This window comes from Podarcis muralis, chromosome 2, assembly GCF_964188315.1.
Source record: "Podarcis muralis chromosome 2, rPodMur119.hap1.1, whole genome shotgun sequence".
In the NCBI taxonomy this organism is placed as follows: Eukaryota; Metazoa; Chordata; class Lepidosauria; order Squamata; family Lacertidae; genus Podarcis; species Podarcis muralis.
Genome location: NC_135656.1, coordinates 52,813,585 through 52,829,442, shown reverse-complemented (window position 1 = coordinate 52,829,442; position 15,858 = coordinate 52,813,585). Strand labels below are relative to the sequence as shown.

The 15,858-nt window shown below is 40.3% G+C and overlaps 1 protein-coding gene across 1 annotated transcript; it reads left to right on the top strand.

Moving 5' to 3' along the window:
• Positions 1–3,254: 3,254 nt before the first annotated feature.
• Positions 3,255–9,148, top strand: DRD1 (dopamine receptor D1). Its single transcript, XM_028717872.2, has 3 exons — positions 3,255–3,385; positions 4,082–4,989; positions 5,099–9,148. Exon 3 carries the CDS (start codon positions 5,746–5,748, stop codon positions 7,102–7,104), a length of 1,359 nt encoding a protein of 452 aa, XP_028573705.2. The 5' UTR covers positions 3,255–3,385; positions 4,082–4,989; positions 5,099–5,745; the 3' UTR covers positions 7,105–9,148.
• Positions 9,149–15,858: the final 6,710 nt, after the last annotated feature.

Genomic DNA, 15,858 nt, shown 5'->3' with positions numbered 1-15,858 from the left:
TTCTAATAACATTTTGTACATTTTAGACATCACTTTAACATTAGAATTTAACAGGTCTCTCTCTAATTGTGATAGTTGTTCCTCAATCCCCCGCTTCATATCCTTTTAAAATGTTTCCTTCAAATGATGATATTGTAACCATGTTGTTAACATTCCTGGTAAATCCTTAAACTCTTTTAATTTAAATTCTCCACCTTTCTCTCTTAGTAAATTTCTAAAAGTTGCCCAACTTTCCACCATATTTTTCTTTTTCATTACTATGGCTTCCAAAGGTGAAAGCTAAAGTGGTATTTTAGTTTCCAGTAATTTTTTATATTTATCCCATATGCTATACCATTTTTTCACAATTATATGGTTTGTAAAACCTTCATGTACTTTCACCTTTTCATACCACAAAGAAGCATGCCTACCAAAAATATTATTGTGAGCTTCTAAATCTAAACAATGCAGATTCTACATCAGCAACCGTTCCTTCAACCAGCACAGACAAGATGCTTCATAATATAATCTCATATCTGGCAGGGAGAAACCTCCTCTCTCTTTCGTGTCTATCAGTATTTTATATTTTATTCTTGTTTTTCCCCCCTTGCCAGATATAGTTAGAAATATCTTTTTGCCATTTGCTGAAGCAATCTGTCTTGCCAATTGGCAGTATTGATTGAAACAAAATTAACATTCTTGGTAATATATTCATCTTTATAGCCGACACTCTACCCAGCAACAAATGTTTAATTCTACCCCATATTTGCAAATTTCTTTTGATATTTTCCCAGGTATTTTAAAAAAACATCTTTATATAGATTTATTTTCTTTGCTGTTAACCATGCACCTAAATACTTAACCTTCTTTTTGATCTTTAGACCTGATATATTTTGTAATTTATTTTTACTTTCATCATTCATGTTCTTTACCAGGAGCTTGGTTTTATCTTTATTAATTTTAAGCCTTGCTATTTCTCCATTTTTAAAATCTCTTCTAATGCTTTCAGAATCGACTCTATTGGTTCTTCTACAGATATGACCACGTCATCTGCAAATGCTTTTAATTTGTATTGTCTCTGTCCCACCCTTTCCCCTTTAATTTATTGATTACATCTTATTCTTTGCACTAAAACTTCTAAAGCTAATATAAACAATAAAGGTGACAGTAGACAACCTTGTCTAGTACCTTCAGTAATCTTACAATAGTCAGTATGTTATTTACTATCGATTTTGCTGTGATTCTATATATATATTGCTTTAACTCCTTTTATAAAAGTGTCTCCACAGCTCATATAGTCCAAAACTTTAAACATATAAAATCCCAGGAGACATTATCAAATGCTTTTTCTGCATCTAAAAACATTAATGCTGCTTATTTTTCATTTCTCACTGCTAAATATTCTACTACATCAATTTTATTTCTGATATTATCTTTCATTTGTCTTCCTGGCAAGAATCTGGCCTGATCTTGATGGATTACCTTTTAATACATCTTACAACCTGTTGGTTAATATAACTACAAAAAGTTTATAATCATTATTCAACAAAGATATAGGTCAATAGTTTTTAACCAGCTCTGGATCGCTATCTTGCGTAGGGATCAAAGTTATATAAGGACGCTTCTAGGATTCTGGCAGCTCCCCTGTATTTCAGGTCATATTCATAATTTCCTTTAAATTATTAATTAGTATTAATTAATATTCATAATTAATTAATTATTATTAATACATTTCCCCCCTTTCTTTATTTGCCATACTAGTAGTTTCCCTGGCTTATTAGCCTGTTCAAATTGTTTCTGTTTTAAATATTTAATTTTCCATTCTGTTTCCTGTTTTATTATAATTGAATATTGTGTTTGCAATATATTAATGTCCTGTTTCACTATCTCTTTTCATGGGGAAATTATTAATTCTTTGTCTTTTCTTTTTATTTCTTGTAAAATTTCTTCTTTTTTATCTCTCTTATCTTTCTTTGGTACACTCTTTGTTGTATAAAGAAACCCCGCATTACCGCTTTACTCGTCTCCCAAACCACCTTTAAATCTGCCTCTTGGTATACCTTAATTTCAAAGTAATCCTTTAATTTTTTTGCCCCTTTCCCTAATATTTCTTGACCATTTAATAAATTTTCATTTAGTCTCCATCTCATTGGGAAACTTCCCTGTTCTTAATTCCACTATTATAGAGTTGTGGTCAGACAATGTTCGTGGTAGAAAAATCTCTAGATTTTAAGTCCTTTTACCGTATCCAGATTGGTCCCAAATCCTTTTCTTTTAGAGAGGTTGCCGCTTTAATGACGGATCTCAAGGCTTCTTGCTGTAGGGTCTCGGTCATGCCATGTGTCTGTGCTCAATCTCGGAGCCTCCCACAGCTCTTGCTGGAGCTTCAGGAACTCCGTGAGAACATCTACCGACACCGCTGGACACTCCAGAACCCGAACTAAAAACCTTTGGACTTTTTTTAGAGAAGATGTGTTGCCCTCGCTACTTTCCTATCTCCTCACAGCAAGCGGGTCACTCAGTGCGAGCAATCTCTGCCATGTGCCATTGCCCACGACAGATCCGGAAGTCCTAAAGCAGTGTGATTTAAATACGCAACAACTCCCTCCAAGAAAAGCACATCAGGATGTGCAATCCACGCGCTTGTATCAGAGTGAGTGTACTGCCATTTCAGCTTTTAGGAAACTCTTCAATCACATTTCTCTGAACTACCTTGACCACAGTGGGGTGTCAAGGTTTTCTTTCAAATAATGGAAACAGATTATCCTAATGAGCTGATCACAAATCTTGCTTTCACAAAATCTCAACGTTTGAAAAGCCTTTCATTATGTTGTCAGACTCTTCATATCCATCGCTTTCTTTAGAGCTTTGCAGATTAAACAAAAGGGCAAAAAGGTTCTTTCTTCATGCTGGAGTGTTTGGAAAGAAAAAAAACCCCTCAACGTTTTGAAGCAATGAATGATTAGGCCTGAAGTTATGCTTAGAAAGACACATTTTCTATTTAGCTGCAGGTCTGCTTTAGGATTTGTATGTACTATATATACTAGGGACAAGGGTTGTGTTCCCCGTGACTCTTAACACCCCCTCCTTGCACAATTACACAGCCACACATAAGGGACACAAAACAAATAATGGCATCTGTTAATATGGGGAAGTGCTTCTCTTTTCTGCCATAAGAGGGAGCCAGGCCCACGCAGAAGTCTGTGACATGGGAAGTTCGTGAACACAGTGAACTGCAAAGAGAAAGTGGTGATGTATAGTGGGGGGTGGGGGGAGAGAGAAAGGAGGACCAGAAATAAACCAGCAGGAAAAAGATGAGGTGAGCGTTGATCTTTCAGCTGGGAGCAACAGCCACTACACTCTGCAACAGCCACGACACGGTGGTATAAATGACTTCTCTATGTTGGTAGGTCCATGCCAGAGGGCAAAGATGAGTTTCAGATCTTGGTGTCAGCTTGGATTATGTGTGTGTTTTCGTTCGTGGGAGCTGGGGTTCGTGGCAAGGCGGCAGAGTTCATTTGTGGTGTCTGCTTGTTATTTCTATAGCGCTCTGGTTTTAAATACAGAGGGTGACTTAGGAGAATTGAAATGCCTACATTCTTTTGTGCTCGGTATGTTTTAGATTATCTTTCAATATTCATAGACATGTGTGGCTGTGCACAGTCACATATAAAAGTGTATATGTATGCCAAATGGCATTGCTAATCAGGCATCTCCCGAGTCTTAGGTCTCAGGGGCTCGCTTGGTGTGCACTTTCATGGACTATTCCAAAATAATTTAATTTGTCACCTATGTCCGTTTACTGTCAGGATAAATCAGCACTCCTTGACTTTTGGGATGATTGTGAGATAGTGCTCCTGAGAGCAAGGTAGTATTGGAGAGTTTAAATTAATAGAGCATGCTCAAAATCTGAATATTTGGGTAATTAATCTCCCGGTGCTTCCTGTTGTGGCTGCCTGGAGAGTATGGGGAAGGAGTTTTGTGTTTTCCTCCATCCTCTCTACAGGGGAGGCTGCTTTAATTTTAAGGGCAGGCAATCTGAGGGGCTCCTACTTGTCAGTTTCTCTGCCTCATGCTTGGCTTTCCCTCCTCTGTGATTTAGGAAAGAAAGCTCGAATATACAGATCTTTTCTTGCATGGCAATGTTGCTGCTTGCCACCCTGGGCAGGAAGGATCGTGTGCCGTCAGGGTCCCTGGCTCAGCATGCTGAAGAAAGAGCACCTGGGATCAGAGATGTAAACCCGGAGGTGGAGAACAGACGACCCTGAGGAAGCTGCTGTTCCTGGATGTGTTTTTAAGGGAGAGGGACTGGCTATGATCTGATCTCTGGGATGCCACAATCTTGAGCTGTAGGGAGAAGGTGGATGCTCCTCAGAGAAACAAGAGAAAGTCACCCAACAGTGAAGGACCTCAGCTTCTTAACAAACTCCAATTGCACATAAGAGTCGGTGGCTGGGAAACTACATCAAGGGCCAAAGGGATCTGCACTCAGGTCTTTTCCCCTACTCCTTCCTTCCCTCCCTCCCTTCCTCCAATGACGGCTACAAGACAAGCTGAACTTTTCCCAGATCTTTGCCAGATAATTGGAAATATTGTGCCTTTGCTTGGGATGATTTCATCCTGATGGGCCACTTCGACGGGATGTACAAAACGTGACTTGGGTGATGAGCACCCAAACAGGGACTGACTTGATGCACAGAGTTTACACATGAATCGCAAGGGAGCGCTGAAAAGGAAGGAGCTTGTCCACATCCTCAGAAGACTAATTTAGAAGGAGAGACCTCGAAAGTTAGGGCTGGTGGATTTTGCTAATAATAATAATAAAATGCACACCTGCAGGTCCACATACCTGCCTACCCTACATAACGTCAGAAGATTATACCTGATGCAATGCAGCCCGGCAGCTGCGATTGTTGTCTTTTTTGCTTTGCTATGCAATTCAAATTCTCAATAAAGTAGAAAGGAAAATGTTCTTCCCTGGACAACACTAGAGCATCAACAGTCAAAAAGGTAGGACTTGGAAAATTTCTACTTTTTTATTTTTTTAAAAAGACAAATAAATTGTGATCTCTTAGGTACTGAATGTCTTAAAATGTAAATTTATTTTCTTTGCCTCTAGGACTGTGAATCTTAAAAACAATGTGGAACAGTATGAGGAGCTGATTTCTGAATCTACTTGTAAAGACAGAACTGACATTTTAAATTTTGGTAGCAGAAAGGGACAAAGTCTGAAAGAGTATGTATATAAAAATGTCCCGCCAATGGAAGGGATGGAAAATTAAATCGGAAACAAAAGCACCTAATGTGTTCTGCTTCAATAGAGCTGAAGGGCTAGTTAAATGGACACTGGACAAACTGAATCAATAGCCTATTTAAGGGAGAATCCACGTAGGCTGGAGAGTGATTGTGCCCCTGGGATGCTGAGTTTATTTGTACAGGACTCTGAGGATTTTTGTACTGGCCTGTTCTGCTTAAGAGTATTCCATTTTAGGCTGAAATTCAGGAAGGATTACTGGAGGGGGAAAACCATGACTGTGACAGTCAGTTTCAGATACTTGCCACAGAATGCCTGATGTTTCTTAATGAGATTCCTAAGGATGATGGGATCCCTCCCGAGAGCGAAGAGACTTTAGCACAATCCTTAGTGGGGGTCTGCCTGGTGGTGAGTAATTAATGGACACCTGATGTCTCTTTTGCAAGCTCTGCAAGGACATGAGCTGATGTCATCGCAAGCCCCCATGATATGATCTTGCCTTGGGAGGAAACATGATTTGGAACAACACCACTATGGACGGGGAAGGGATGCTTGTGAAAAGGGATTCCTGCTTTCGGATCCTCACCGGCTGCTTCCTTTCCTTGCTGATTCTTTCCACGCTCCTAGGGAACACACTGGTCTGTGCTGCGGTCATCAGGTTCCGCCACCTGAGGTCCAAGGTGACCAACTTCTTTGTGATCTCTCTGGCAGTCTCAGACTTGTTAGTAGCCGTCTTGGTCATGCCTTGGAAAGCCGTGGCGGAGATAGCTGGATTCTGGCCTTTTGGGTCCTTCTGTAATATTTGGGTGGCATTTGATATCATGTGTTCCACAGCCTCCATCTTAAACCTGTGTGTCATCAGTGTGGACAGATATTGGGCCATCTCCAGCCCATTTAGGTATGAGAGGAAAATGACCCCAAGGGCAGCCTTCATTATGATCAGTGTGGCATGGACTTTGTCTGTGCTGATCTCCTTCATCCCTGTGCAGCTGAACTGGCACAAGGCTAAAACCACCAGCTTCTTAGACCTGAACTCCACTTTCCAAGGGGTAGCTATGGACAACTGCGACTCCAGCTTAAACAGGATGTACGCCATCTCTTCCTCCCTCATCAGCTTCTACATCCCAGTGGCCATCATGATAGTCACCTATACGAGGATATACAGGATTGCTCAGAAGCAAATCAGGCGCATTTCCGCCTTGGAAAGAGCAGCCGTGCACGCTAAAAACTGCCAAACCCCCGCCGGCAATGGAAGCAGCATGGATTGCCAGCAGCCGGAAAGTTCCTTCAAAATGTCCTTCAAGAGAGAAACTAAAGTCTTGAAGACTTTGTCGGTGATCATGGGGGTGTTTGTGTGCTGCTGGTTACCCTTTTTCATACTGAACTGCATGGTGCCCTTCTGTGAGCCCACCATACAATCCAAGGGAGCAGAACCATTTTGTATTAGTTCTGCCACTTTTGACGTCTTTGTTTGGTTCGGATGGGCCAACTCTTCGCTGAACCCAATCATCTATGCCTTCAACGCAGACTTCCGCAAGGCATTCTCTACTCTCTTGGGATGCTACAGACTCTGTCCCGCTTCCATCAATGCGATAGAGACGGTTAGTATTAACAACAATGGGGGCATAGCCTTTTCCAGTCAGCTTGAGCCCAGAGGGTCCAGCCCCAAAGAATGCAATTTAGTCTATCTGATCCCCCATGCTGTTATATGCCCAGAAGAAGACGACGTGGCAAAAAAGGAAGAGGAGGGGGAACTGTCTAAAACGTTGGAGAAAATTTCTCCAGCCCTATCAGGTATCTTGGATTTTGAAGCTGACGTTTCTTTGGAAAAGATCAACCCCATCACACAAAATGGTCAGCATAAAACCTGAGGTGTGAAAGAGCTAGCAGCCCATCAAAATGCAGAAGGAAGATTTGTAAGGTGTTTCTCTCTCTTTTTCTTTTGTAAGAAAGTGTGCTATCGCGAGAGTTTAAAGCCATCACACAAAAGCCCAGAGCTCAGTTAGCTGCTGTTTGACAGAAGCATCCAATTTAAAACAAAGAATTCCAACTTGCATAACATTGTATTTAGAGATTGTTCTATGTTGTTCATCCTGAATTTGAAACAGATCTAAATTGTAGATACTGCACAGCTGCGAAGGAAATGGAAAATCAGCTTGTTAAATGTTTGCAGAAACAGAACTGGGGGGAGGCTAATGAATTTTATTTATGAACAAAATGTATTAAGCTAAGTATGGGGTTCCTGTTTGACTTGCATAGTTGTATTTGAGTGTTCATAGGTTGCAAGTAAAGTTTGGTGACTTTTGCCAGGTTAGGTGGAGGCCTTTCTAAATGATTTCTGAACATCAATAGAGCCTTATAACAAGAGTGGAATATTTTTAATAGTAGGAAGACAATGTGTCAATACTGGCTTTATTTATTTATTATTTAAATGGCTATTTTTTCATATGTTAAGAAATCTAGCTTTATTTATCTTATTTTATATATGTCTAAATAACGGGATATTTCTGGGGTCTCATTCACTGCATTTTTGACAAGTTTACTAGTCAGCACTTTATAAAAAAAACAAAGGAACAATTTTGGGAGTGAGCTTTGCCTGGATAACTATGTAACACGTAGTTGTTCGAAACACAGGAGAAGCTGAAGAATCGACAAAGTTGTGTGATGGTGATGATGCAGTGTTCTTGTGGGGCTTTCTGTACCAAAAATATAGGACCAGAGTTGACTGAATGGCAAGATACAAAAGTTGTGCCCTTATAAGAAATGAAACAAATTGCCATAAATTTATTTTGGAATTTCCTGTTATGTTGACTTTGCTTGAACGTCAGCATGTGAAACTGTATATAGTCCACCTTATATATGAATACAACTTATAAGATGAATTGAGCTAAGAAGAAAACCATCTTAGTTAACCAACCGTGGGTATTTGTCATTTTGTAAGATAAACCACCCCTCTCGGACTTTTTTTTTAATGTCAGATTTTGACTATTGTTTCTTGGGGGGCGGGGCGGAGAACTCCCCCTCCCATGTAACCAGTGAAATGGAGAATAGATCTATCAATAGCTATTATCCATGTCAGCTAGAGCCTCCATTTTCCGAGGCAGTATACCTCTAAATAAATACCAGATGCTGTTGAAGAACCACGAGGGAGGGCTCTTGCCCTTGGGCCTTGCACATGGACTTCTTGGAAGCATCTGTTTGGCCACCATGGGAAACATCCCACCCTCACCCTGGTCTGGCCTGTTGAGGTTTCCTTTGCTCTTATGAAACTGGTAATAAAAAATGAAGAGATAAATAAATATTGATGTCATCTGAAGCTGCACGATTTGCTACTGTACCCATTCAGATTGTCGGAAGTGAGATACTGCGATATAAATTTTAGCTGTCTTGGTTGGCTTCCCTCATGTAGAAAATAGTGCCTCATTCCTATTCTGGATGCCGACACAGTGAATGGAGAAGCAAAATCCCCCACTAACCCACAAGTTCCCCAATATTTCTTTTTGACTACCTACGTAGAAACCAAAATTCCTGTGACATTCCCTTGAAGATATAAACTAAAAACAATGATGATGCCAATCCCACCAACAGACACCAGCATTGACATACAAACACATTCCAAGAGAATAATCTGGGGGGTTCCTTTTGAGAGGGGAAGGGTAAGAATGTTAGCAAAACCCAGACTTTTGCAGAAACATACTCCTTATTATAGCATTCATCCCGAAGTGTAGTACGCAAAAGAGGACTGGGAGAGATCAAGTAGAAGCCTAATGAAAATATACACCCTGAATCAGGTCTGTGTTATTTAAGTATTGTGAATGTTTTCATAATTCTTATTGCCTGTAAGCTGCTTTCATACATATAATAAAAATTATTTTGTGAACATAAGGTCAAATAAAGCAATTTACATTACGTTTATTAGATAAATCATTGTGTTTTATTTGTCATTGTGTTTTTAATAAGAACAACAATCTCTTTCCTCCTTTTTTGCCTTTGTAACCTCTTGCTGCAACAACTATTGAGACATTTAACTGATGGCGTCAGATTGGAACATATCCCATTGAAATGTTTATTTGTTTGGTGCCCGTGGAAACTTGAATTCAGATTGGACTGATTTCTATCCTCCTTGAAATGGTGTGAGAATAGTGGCAGAGGATCTACTTTGTATGCACAAGGTCCCAAGGTCAGTCCCCAGCTTTTCCAGGTAGGGCGGGGAGAGACCCCTACCTGAAATTTTGGAGAGTTTCTGTCAGTCAGTATGGACAATACTGAGCTACATGGACCATTGATCCGACCTGGTATAAGGCAATTTCCTAGGTTCTAAATAAGAAGAAACCCTATGGGTTTGGCAGAAAGAGCTGTTTGTGGTTTCTTCTCCCACAGTTATTTATTATTGCAATTATATCTATAAGCGAAAGAGTAAGCACAAAAACACCTTTAAGGTGGTCATTTAAGATGTCCACACTTTTATGCCATCACCAGTGTTTATAATCCAGCCACTGCTTCATCTCTTTGCTTGGAAACTTCTCCCATTTTGTGGTTTCTGGTCTGTAATATCTCAGAGGTGGAGAATAAATGAAGAATGGCTTCATTTTTTCAGAACCTGATTGCCAATGCCAATTAAATGGATGCTGAATTTCATCTTCCAGTGGGTCAATCTTGTAATTCCAAGATTCATAATCATAGAGGGCATTCTGAATATGTGATTGGTTGTATAGTTTAGGTGTCTCAAGCAATGGACAAATCTGACCTCCCCCTGAGAGTCTTCTTTTGTTGGAGTTGAATTGAGAAATGCTGTGTACTTCTGTTAACCTGTGATCCACTGAAGTATCAGTGCTGTTGAAGAATATTTGAGTCCTTTGAAACATTGCTTTGATGTTAGTGGGAGAACTAGTTGAAACCTGCAAAAACCTTGTTGTCATCGTCATGGAGGCTGTAGTCTTAAGAAGTTTGCTATCACAACATGTGAATATGACCACTAGCTGAAGGTATCTTTAAAAGGGGATTAGACGTGCCCATGGAGGATAAGGCTACCCATGGCTACTGGTTAGGATGGCTATATATTTCACTCCATATCAGAGACAGTGTGCTTCCGAATACCAGTCACTAGGGATCATGGGTAGGAGAGTGCTGTTGTGTATATGTGGACTTCTCATAGCCATCTTGTTGGCTGTTGCTGGGAAAGAATGATGGACTTGATATAGACCTTTCATCTGATCTAGTAGTTTTTGTTATGTTCTTATGTCTTTAGTGCCTTTCCCTGACAGTTAAAATACAGTAATAACAAATTAAAACAATAACAATTTGTTACCCTTTAATGACACCCAAAATCAGGCAGTTGATTTTGCCTAATGGTAGGGCTGGTCCTGAGTGAGCCCTGCTTGCTCCTCAGGCATCTGGTTGGCCAGTACTGTATGGGATTCTTCAAGAGGATGACTACCTGCACACCCCTACTGAGCAGCAAGCCCAAGTTTACCTTGGTGTACAATGTGAATAACATCTTTTCCCTGTTACTCCTAACTATAGGCAATACTAGCTAGATGGCTATAAATACGGTATCAGAGGTGGTATGCAATTGTGGGATTTTCTGCCTCAGGAGCCAGTTTACTTGGCCAGTCTTGGGTGGGGATTTGGTATTCTGCCTCAGGCAGCAAAATATCTTGGGCTGGACCCTATTTGTAGTCCTTTCCCTATGTGTCTTGAGATTAACTTGTGAACAGAGCTCATGCGTGTATGACCTGTTTGTGCATAGGCTCTGTACGTGTGGCAGGACCTTGCTTTCCACAGTTTCTGATCAGATGGGGCCTACAGATGGAGAGTTTAGATCACATAGGGTCTGTCCAGATTTCATACTAAATACCTGTATGAAGAAGAGGTTGCTCTCTAAGGTAGTGCACCAAGTTTGTTCAGGCACAGCCCTGCTGCAGTCAGTCATTTTTGACCATACAATAGGATACTTGTCTGGCACCCATATCTGACATTATATTGTGGAAATAATAACACAGCAGTGGGATTTCCTGGCTGGCTTTTAGAGTTCTTGAGCTTTGGCTGGGTCACCAGCTCAGTCATTAATGAAGGGAAAGAGCCTGGCTACTTTGCCATGTTCTACCTCCACTCTCAGAAGCAGTATACTTCTGCATACCATTGAGTTGCGCTCAAATCCTGCTGGCAGGCTGCCCATAGACATCTGGTTAGCCACTGTGAGAACAGGATGATGGACCATTGGTCTGATTCAGCAGGGCTCGGTCTTCTGCCCCTAATCTTTTGGGCACCACTCAAAGACCTTTATTTCATTCTGTATTGGATTTGAAAATGTTTGTCTATAGTACCTGGAATTGTTTTTTATTGTATATATGGAACATTTGCCAATGTTTTTACCATGAAATATTTTATGGGAAGTGATTAATAAATGGAATTGATCAGTAAAACGAACAAGCAATAGGCTAGAATAGATTACTGTCAAGCACTCTTTATGGGTCTGCTCTTGACAAGTATTTGCAGTTCAGTAGCTGCAGCAGGTCCAGAACATGGCTGCCAGAAATTGGAATGGTTTAGTCAGCAGGAACCTCACAACACCAAGTCCAGAGAGTCTACAAAGCCTAATTCAAAGTGTCCACATTGACATATAAGTCACTAAATGACTTGGGATTCAATTATCTGAAGGAACACCTATCTCTGTGCCATCCTGCCAGGGCTTTAAAACCGGCTGGCAAGGTATTTCTTGTTATACCATCTCCAGGTAAAGCATGTTGCTCACTTACCTCAGAGAGGGCCTTCTCAGTGGTGGCACCCTGGTCTTGGAATTCTCCCCCCACCAGCTCAAGTGTGACTGACACTTTCTTTACTCTGTTTTAGGTGCCAGTGAAAACTCAACTCATTACTCAGGCTTTTGGTGGGGAGGGACCTTGAGCAGGGACAGCCAGTACTGGTTATGTTGCTGTAGAAAAAATTAGGTATTTTGTAGGGAATTCAGTTTCATTTGTGTGATATGATAGATATGTATAGCGTGCATTGATTTTATTATGTGATCCACCACCGCTGTGCGATGAACAGCAGCATAGAAATTCAATGAATAAAGAAATGAAGAAATATAATTGTGATGGCTATGTTTTACCTCAATTGTTAGAGATAGTATGCTTCTGAATGTTGGTTCTCATGGAGAAAGAATGCTTAAGCCCTGCTTTGGGGCTTCCCATAGGCATCTGGTCGGCTACTGTGAGAACAAGATGCTGGACTATATGGGTCATTGGCCTGATCTAGCAAGTTCTTCTTATGTTCTACTTTATTTCCTATTGTGCTAGATGTTGGAGAGCTGAGTAGGCAGTACGGATGGAGGAGAAATTTGCTTCAGTACCATATTTAAAGCTGAATATGTCAACTTGGCACTTTCCAAAATGCCACCACCATTCAAAATTTGCAGGTATTTCCTTCAAGCAAACGATGCTTACAAAATTACATATATTTGGGGAAAGAGTGCATAAAAATGAAAATATTACACACAGAAATACATTATATTAGGGGAAATTGCTTGTAGAAACGAGTACATTAGTCAAAGCTGCACAGAAAAATGTGTGTGTTGGGAGAAAGTTGCACTGAAATGCTGATAAATTTTCAAGAGGATTTTTCATTAAAAAATGAAGATGTGCAAAATGTGGAGATTTGAATGTAAAAATGAGAAATGGAGAAAAATGAAACTCCTGGTAGGGAGTGAAGGACTCTTGGCTTAAACAGAATAAAAGGGGTTCAGCTCCACTTGGTTTTCTCTCTTCTCCTTCCTGGCTTACTTTTCAGCCTCGTCGTTGAGTTTTGAGGGAACCTTCCCTGGCCTGGTTGCCTCAAATCTTTAAATGCTGCCTTCCAACCAAACCTAAAATCTTTATCTCTCCCACAGCTTCATTTGAAGGGATGGTTTTGGTTCCTTGTTTGGGCTAAGGAAGAAACAGAAAGTTGAGTTTCAGAAGCAGGAATGGATGTCAAGAGTCATCCAGCAAGTTAGGCTGGTATAAACCACCGCTGAATATTTTTCTGACCATAATCACAATGTGTTTCTAGGGCTTCTGCGTATGCTATGTTGAGCCTAATTGATTTATTTTCTTTTTTGTGGAAAAAAAAGTGAAATGTATTTTGCTTCATTAACATGTAGTCTACAGTGATAAAAATAGAAGGAGTCACTTTGTGGATGGTTAGTGTTAATTTTATGACTGGCAGCGCTATTGCATCCCCAAAAAGCAGAGAAGGAAATGCTTCTTGGCTGTGATATGCCATTTTACAGGCCATGGCCAAACTGTCACCCCTCCCATGAAGACCAGAAGGCTCTTGGCCATTCTTCTATTCTGCACTGCAGCCTGTGAGTAACCAGCTTTGACGTCACTTGTGACAGGTGAAGCTGTGTTAAGCATAGGCGATTCCAAGTGGAAGCGGAAGAATGGCAACAAACCTTGGATTCAGCCTTCATCATGTGAATATATGTGACTGGAGTCAAATGCAGTGTTTTGGTTCAATCTTTTTCGAGAAACAGGGTCAGCTTTTGTAAAGGAAAGATAACACACAAGGTCAATAGCTGATAGTTTGAGGGCAATAGTTAGGGCTAAGCTAGGCAAGGTCCCACTCATGAAATTAGCAATCTTCTATTGCTGTGCCTTAATTCTGAGCTACTTTGAGGACATCTATGTGTAATGAATGAATGAATAATAATAATAGATTGCAAATTATTACAGCTGTTGTATATTTATAATTATTTTTATTGTTATGTTCTTCTTTGGTTGATTTTTTGTGATTCTTGTGCATCAGAGTTCATGGAAGCAATAGCGACGTCAAAGATTACTTGAATGTGCAGAAACCAAGAAACTGGAGCAGTTTGTGTTTCCTGTTCCCTGCACTTCTTTGTAATGTGATGAAAAAACTGAGAAAAACCAAAATTGCCATATTGCCCACCACTTTGCTGAAGCTGAGTAGCTTTGGGTATGGGCAGGAAAACCCCCTGAGAACAACATGCATGGCACCTTGGGTTCCATGACGAAAGAACGATGGGATATAAATGTAAGAAAACAAGTCAATACCTATAATTTGCTTTTGGACCGTTCTCTAATCTTGTGGCTAAAAGTGAGAAGGTAATAAATTGGAGATCGGAACAATTTCTTCGTGAGGTAGGAAGTGGAAGATTCACTTGAACAAGGCTGTGATGACTCCTTAGATTATTTATTAGAGATTGATATAAATAGCATATTATCTTCTTTGTTATCCTTCCATTGTTGGAGGAAGAATGTTTCTCAGTACCAGTTGCTGTGAATCCCACGTGGGGTGAGCCATGGTTCATTTAAGTCCTACGGTTGGGCTTCCCATTGGCTTCTGGTTAGCCATTGTGAGAAAAGGAAGCTGAACTAGATAATTCTTTACTATGACCCAGCAGTGCTGTTCTAATGTTTCGGCATACATGAGGTTTCCAGGTGGTCATTCATCCCGACCATAACCCTCCTTAACTTAAACCAAGTGACTACATCCTATGTCCTTAGACATGTCCTGGGGGTAAACGTATGATTTAGACACAATTTGCTCAGTTCTTAGCCAATCTTATGATTCTGCATATCTTGCTATTTCCTCTCAACCTCTCTCTTAACATATAATGAATTTTATCACCTTGCTCTAATGTTGCCTTCCTTGACGCTATAAAAAATATTTATTGCCTGATCCAAATATGCACTTATTAAAGAGCCAATAACATATTTATGGTGCAATTATTCCACACAAACCCCAGCTCTGCTTTTTCTAAAAACGACTCTTAAAAATCATCATGATACATTGTCTGTTTATTCAGGTCTTCATTTAAACCAGGGAGATGTAAATTACAGCCCACATATTAAAGTTTGGTACATAAACTGAAGAGGTTACTTAATATATGTAGTGCAGTTCCCAGTGATTTTCCTAGATTAAAAAACAAATGAAACACAGCATCCTAAGAGTCAAATATGATGCACTTTGTTTAAGCCTCGCCATAGGGAAACTGGAAGGCATATTTAGCATGCTTAAATGTAATGTAATGAGGCTAGACTATGATTTTCCCTAACCATTGTTTAAAATGGTCAGGATTAATAAGCCTCTTTACTCGGGATGTCAGATCAGATCAGTTTTGTTTTTTGTTTTGTTTTTTACTAAGTGATCCAGTGTTTTTGATAGCTGTAAAACAACAACAAATTCCATAGATGAAACTCTCTCTCTTCATCCCCCCCCCCCTCTTCGGAATGGAAATGCAGGGAGGAAAAAGCCAGACAAAATCCTTAACAACAGCTGCCAGAATGACCTTGTGGTGGTTCCTGATAAGGGAAGGAAGAGCTGTTTAACTTGAAACTGTTAGGAAGAGTAAAACCATCCTTTTAAAAGCTGATTTTTCACCTGCTTTTACTGAACAAGGAAAGGGGGGGGGGTGAACTAAGAAGGTAGAGCTGAAAGGCAAATATCTCCCGACTGCAGAAACACATAAGTTCTTGAACTTTTGTGAGAATCGAGTGCTTACTTTTTAGAGGGATTCTCACCCTAAAAATTATGTGGCAAGAACATGACCGAAGGCTCCTTCCCGGGCCCCATTCAGTACCAACCCTCTTAGAAACAAGGGCAATGCTTGTCTGGGAAGA

What these genes read in the sequence shown, in the direction of transcription:
- DRD1 (XM_028717872.2), top strand. Translation starts at nt 5,746, where the DNA reads ATGATTTGGAACAACACCACTATGGACGGGGAAGGGATGCTTGTGAAA.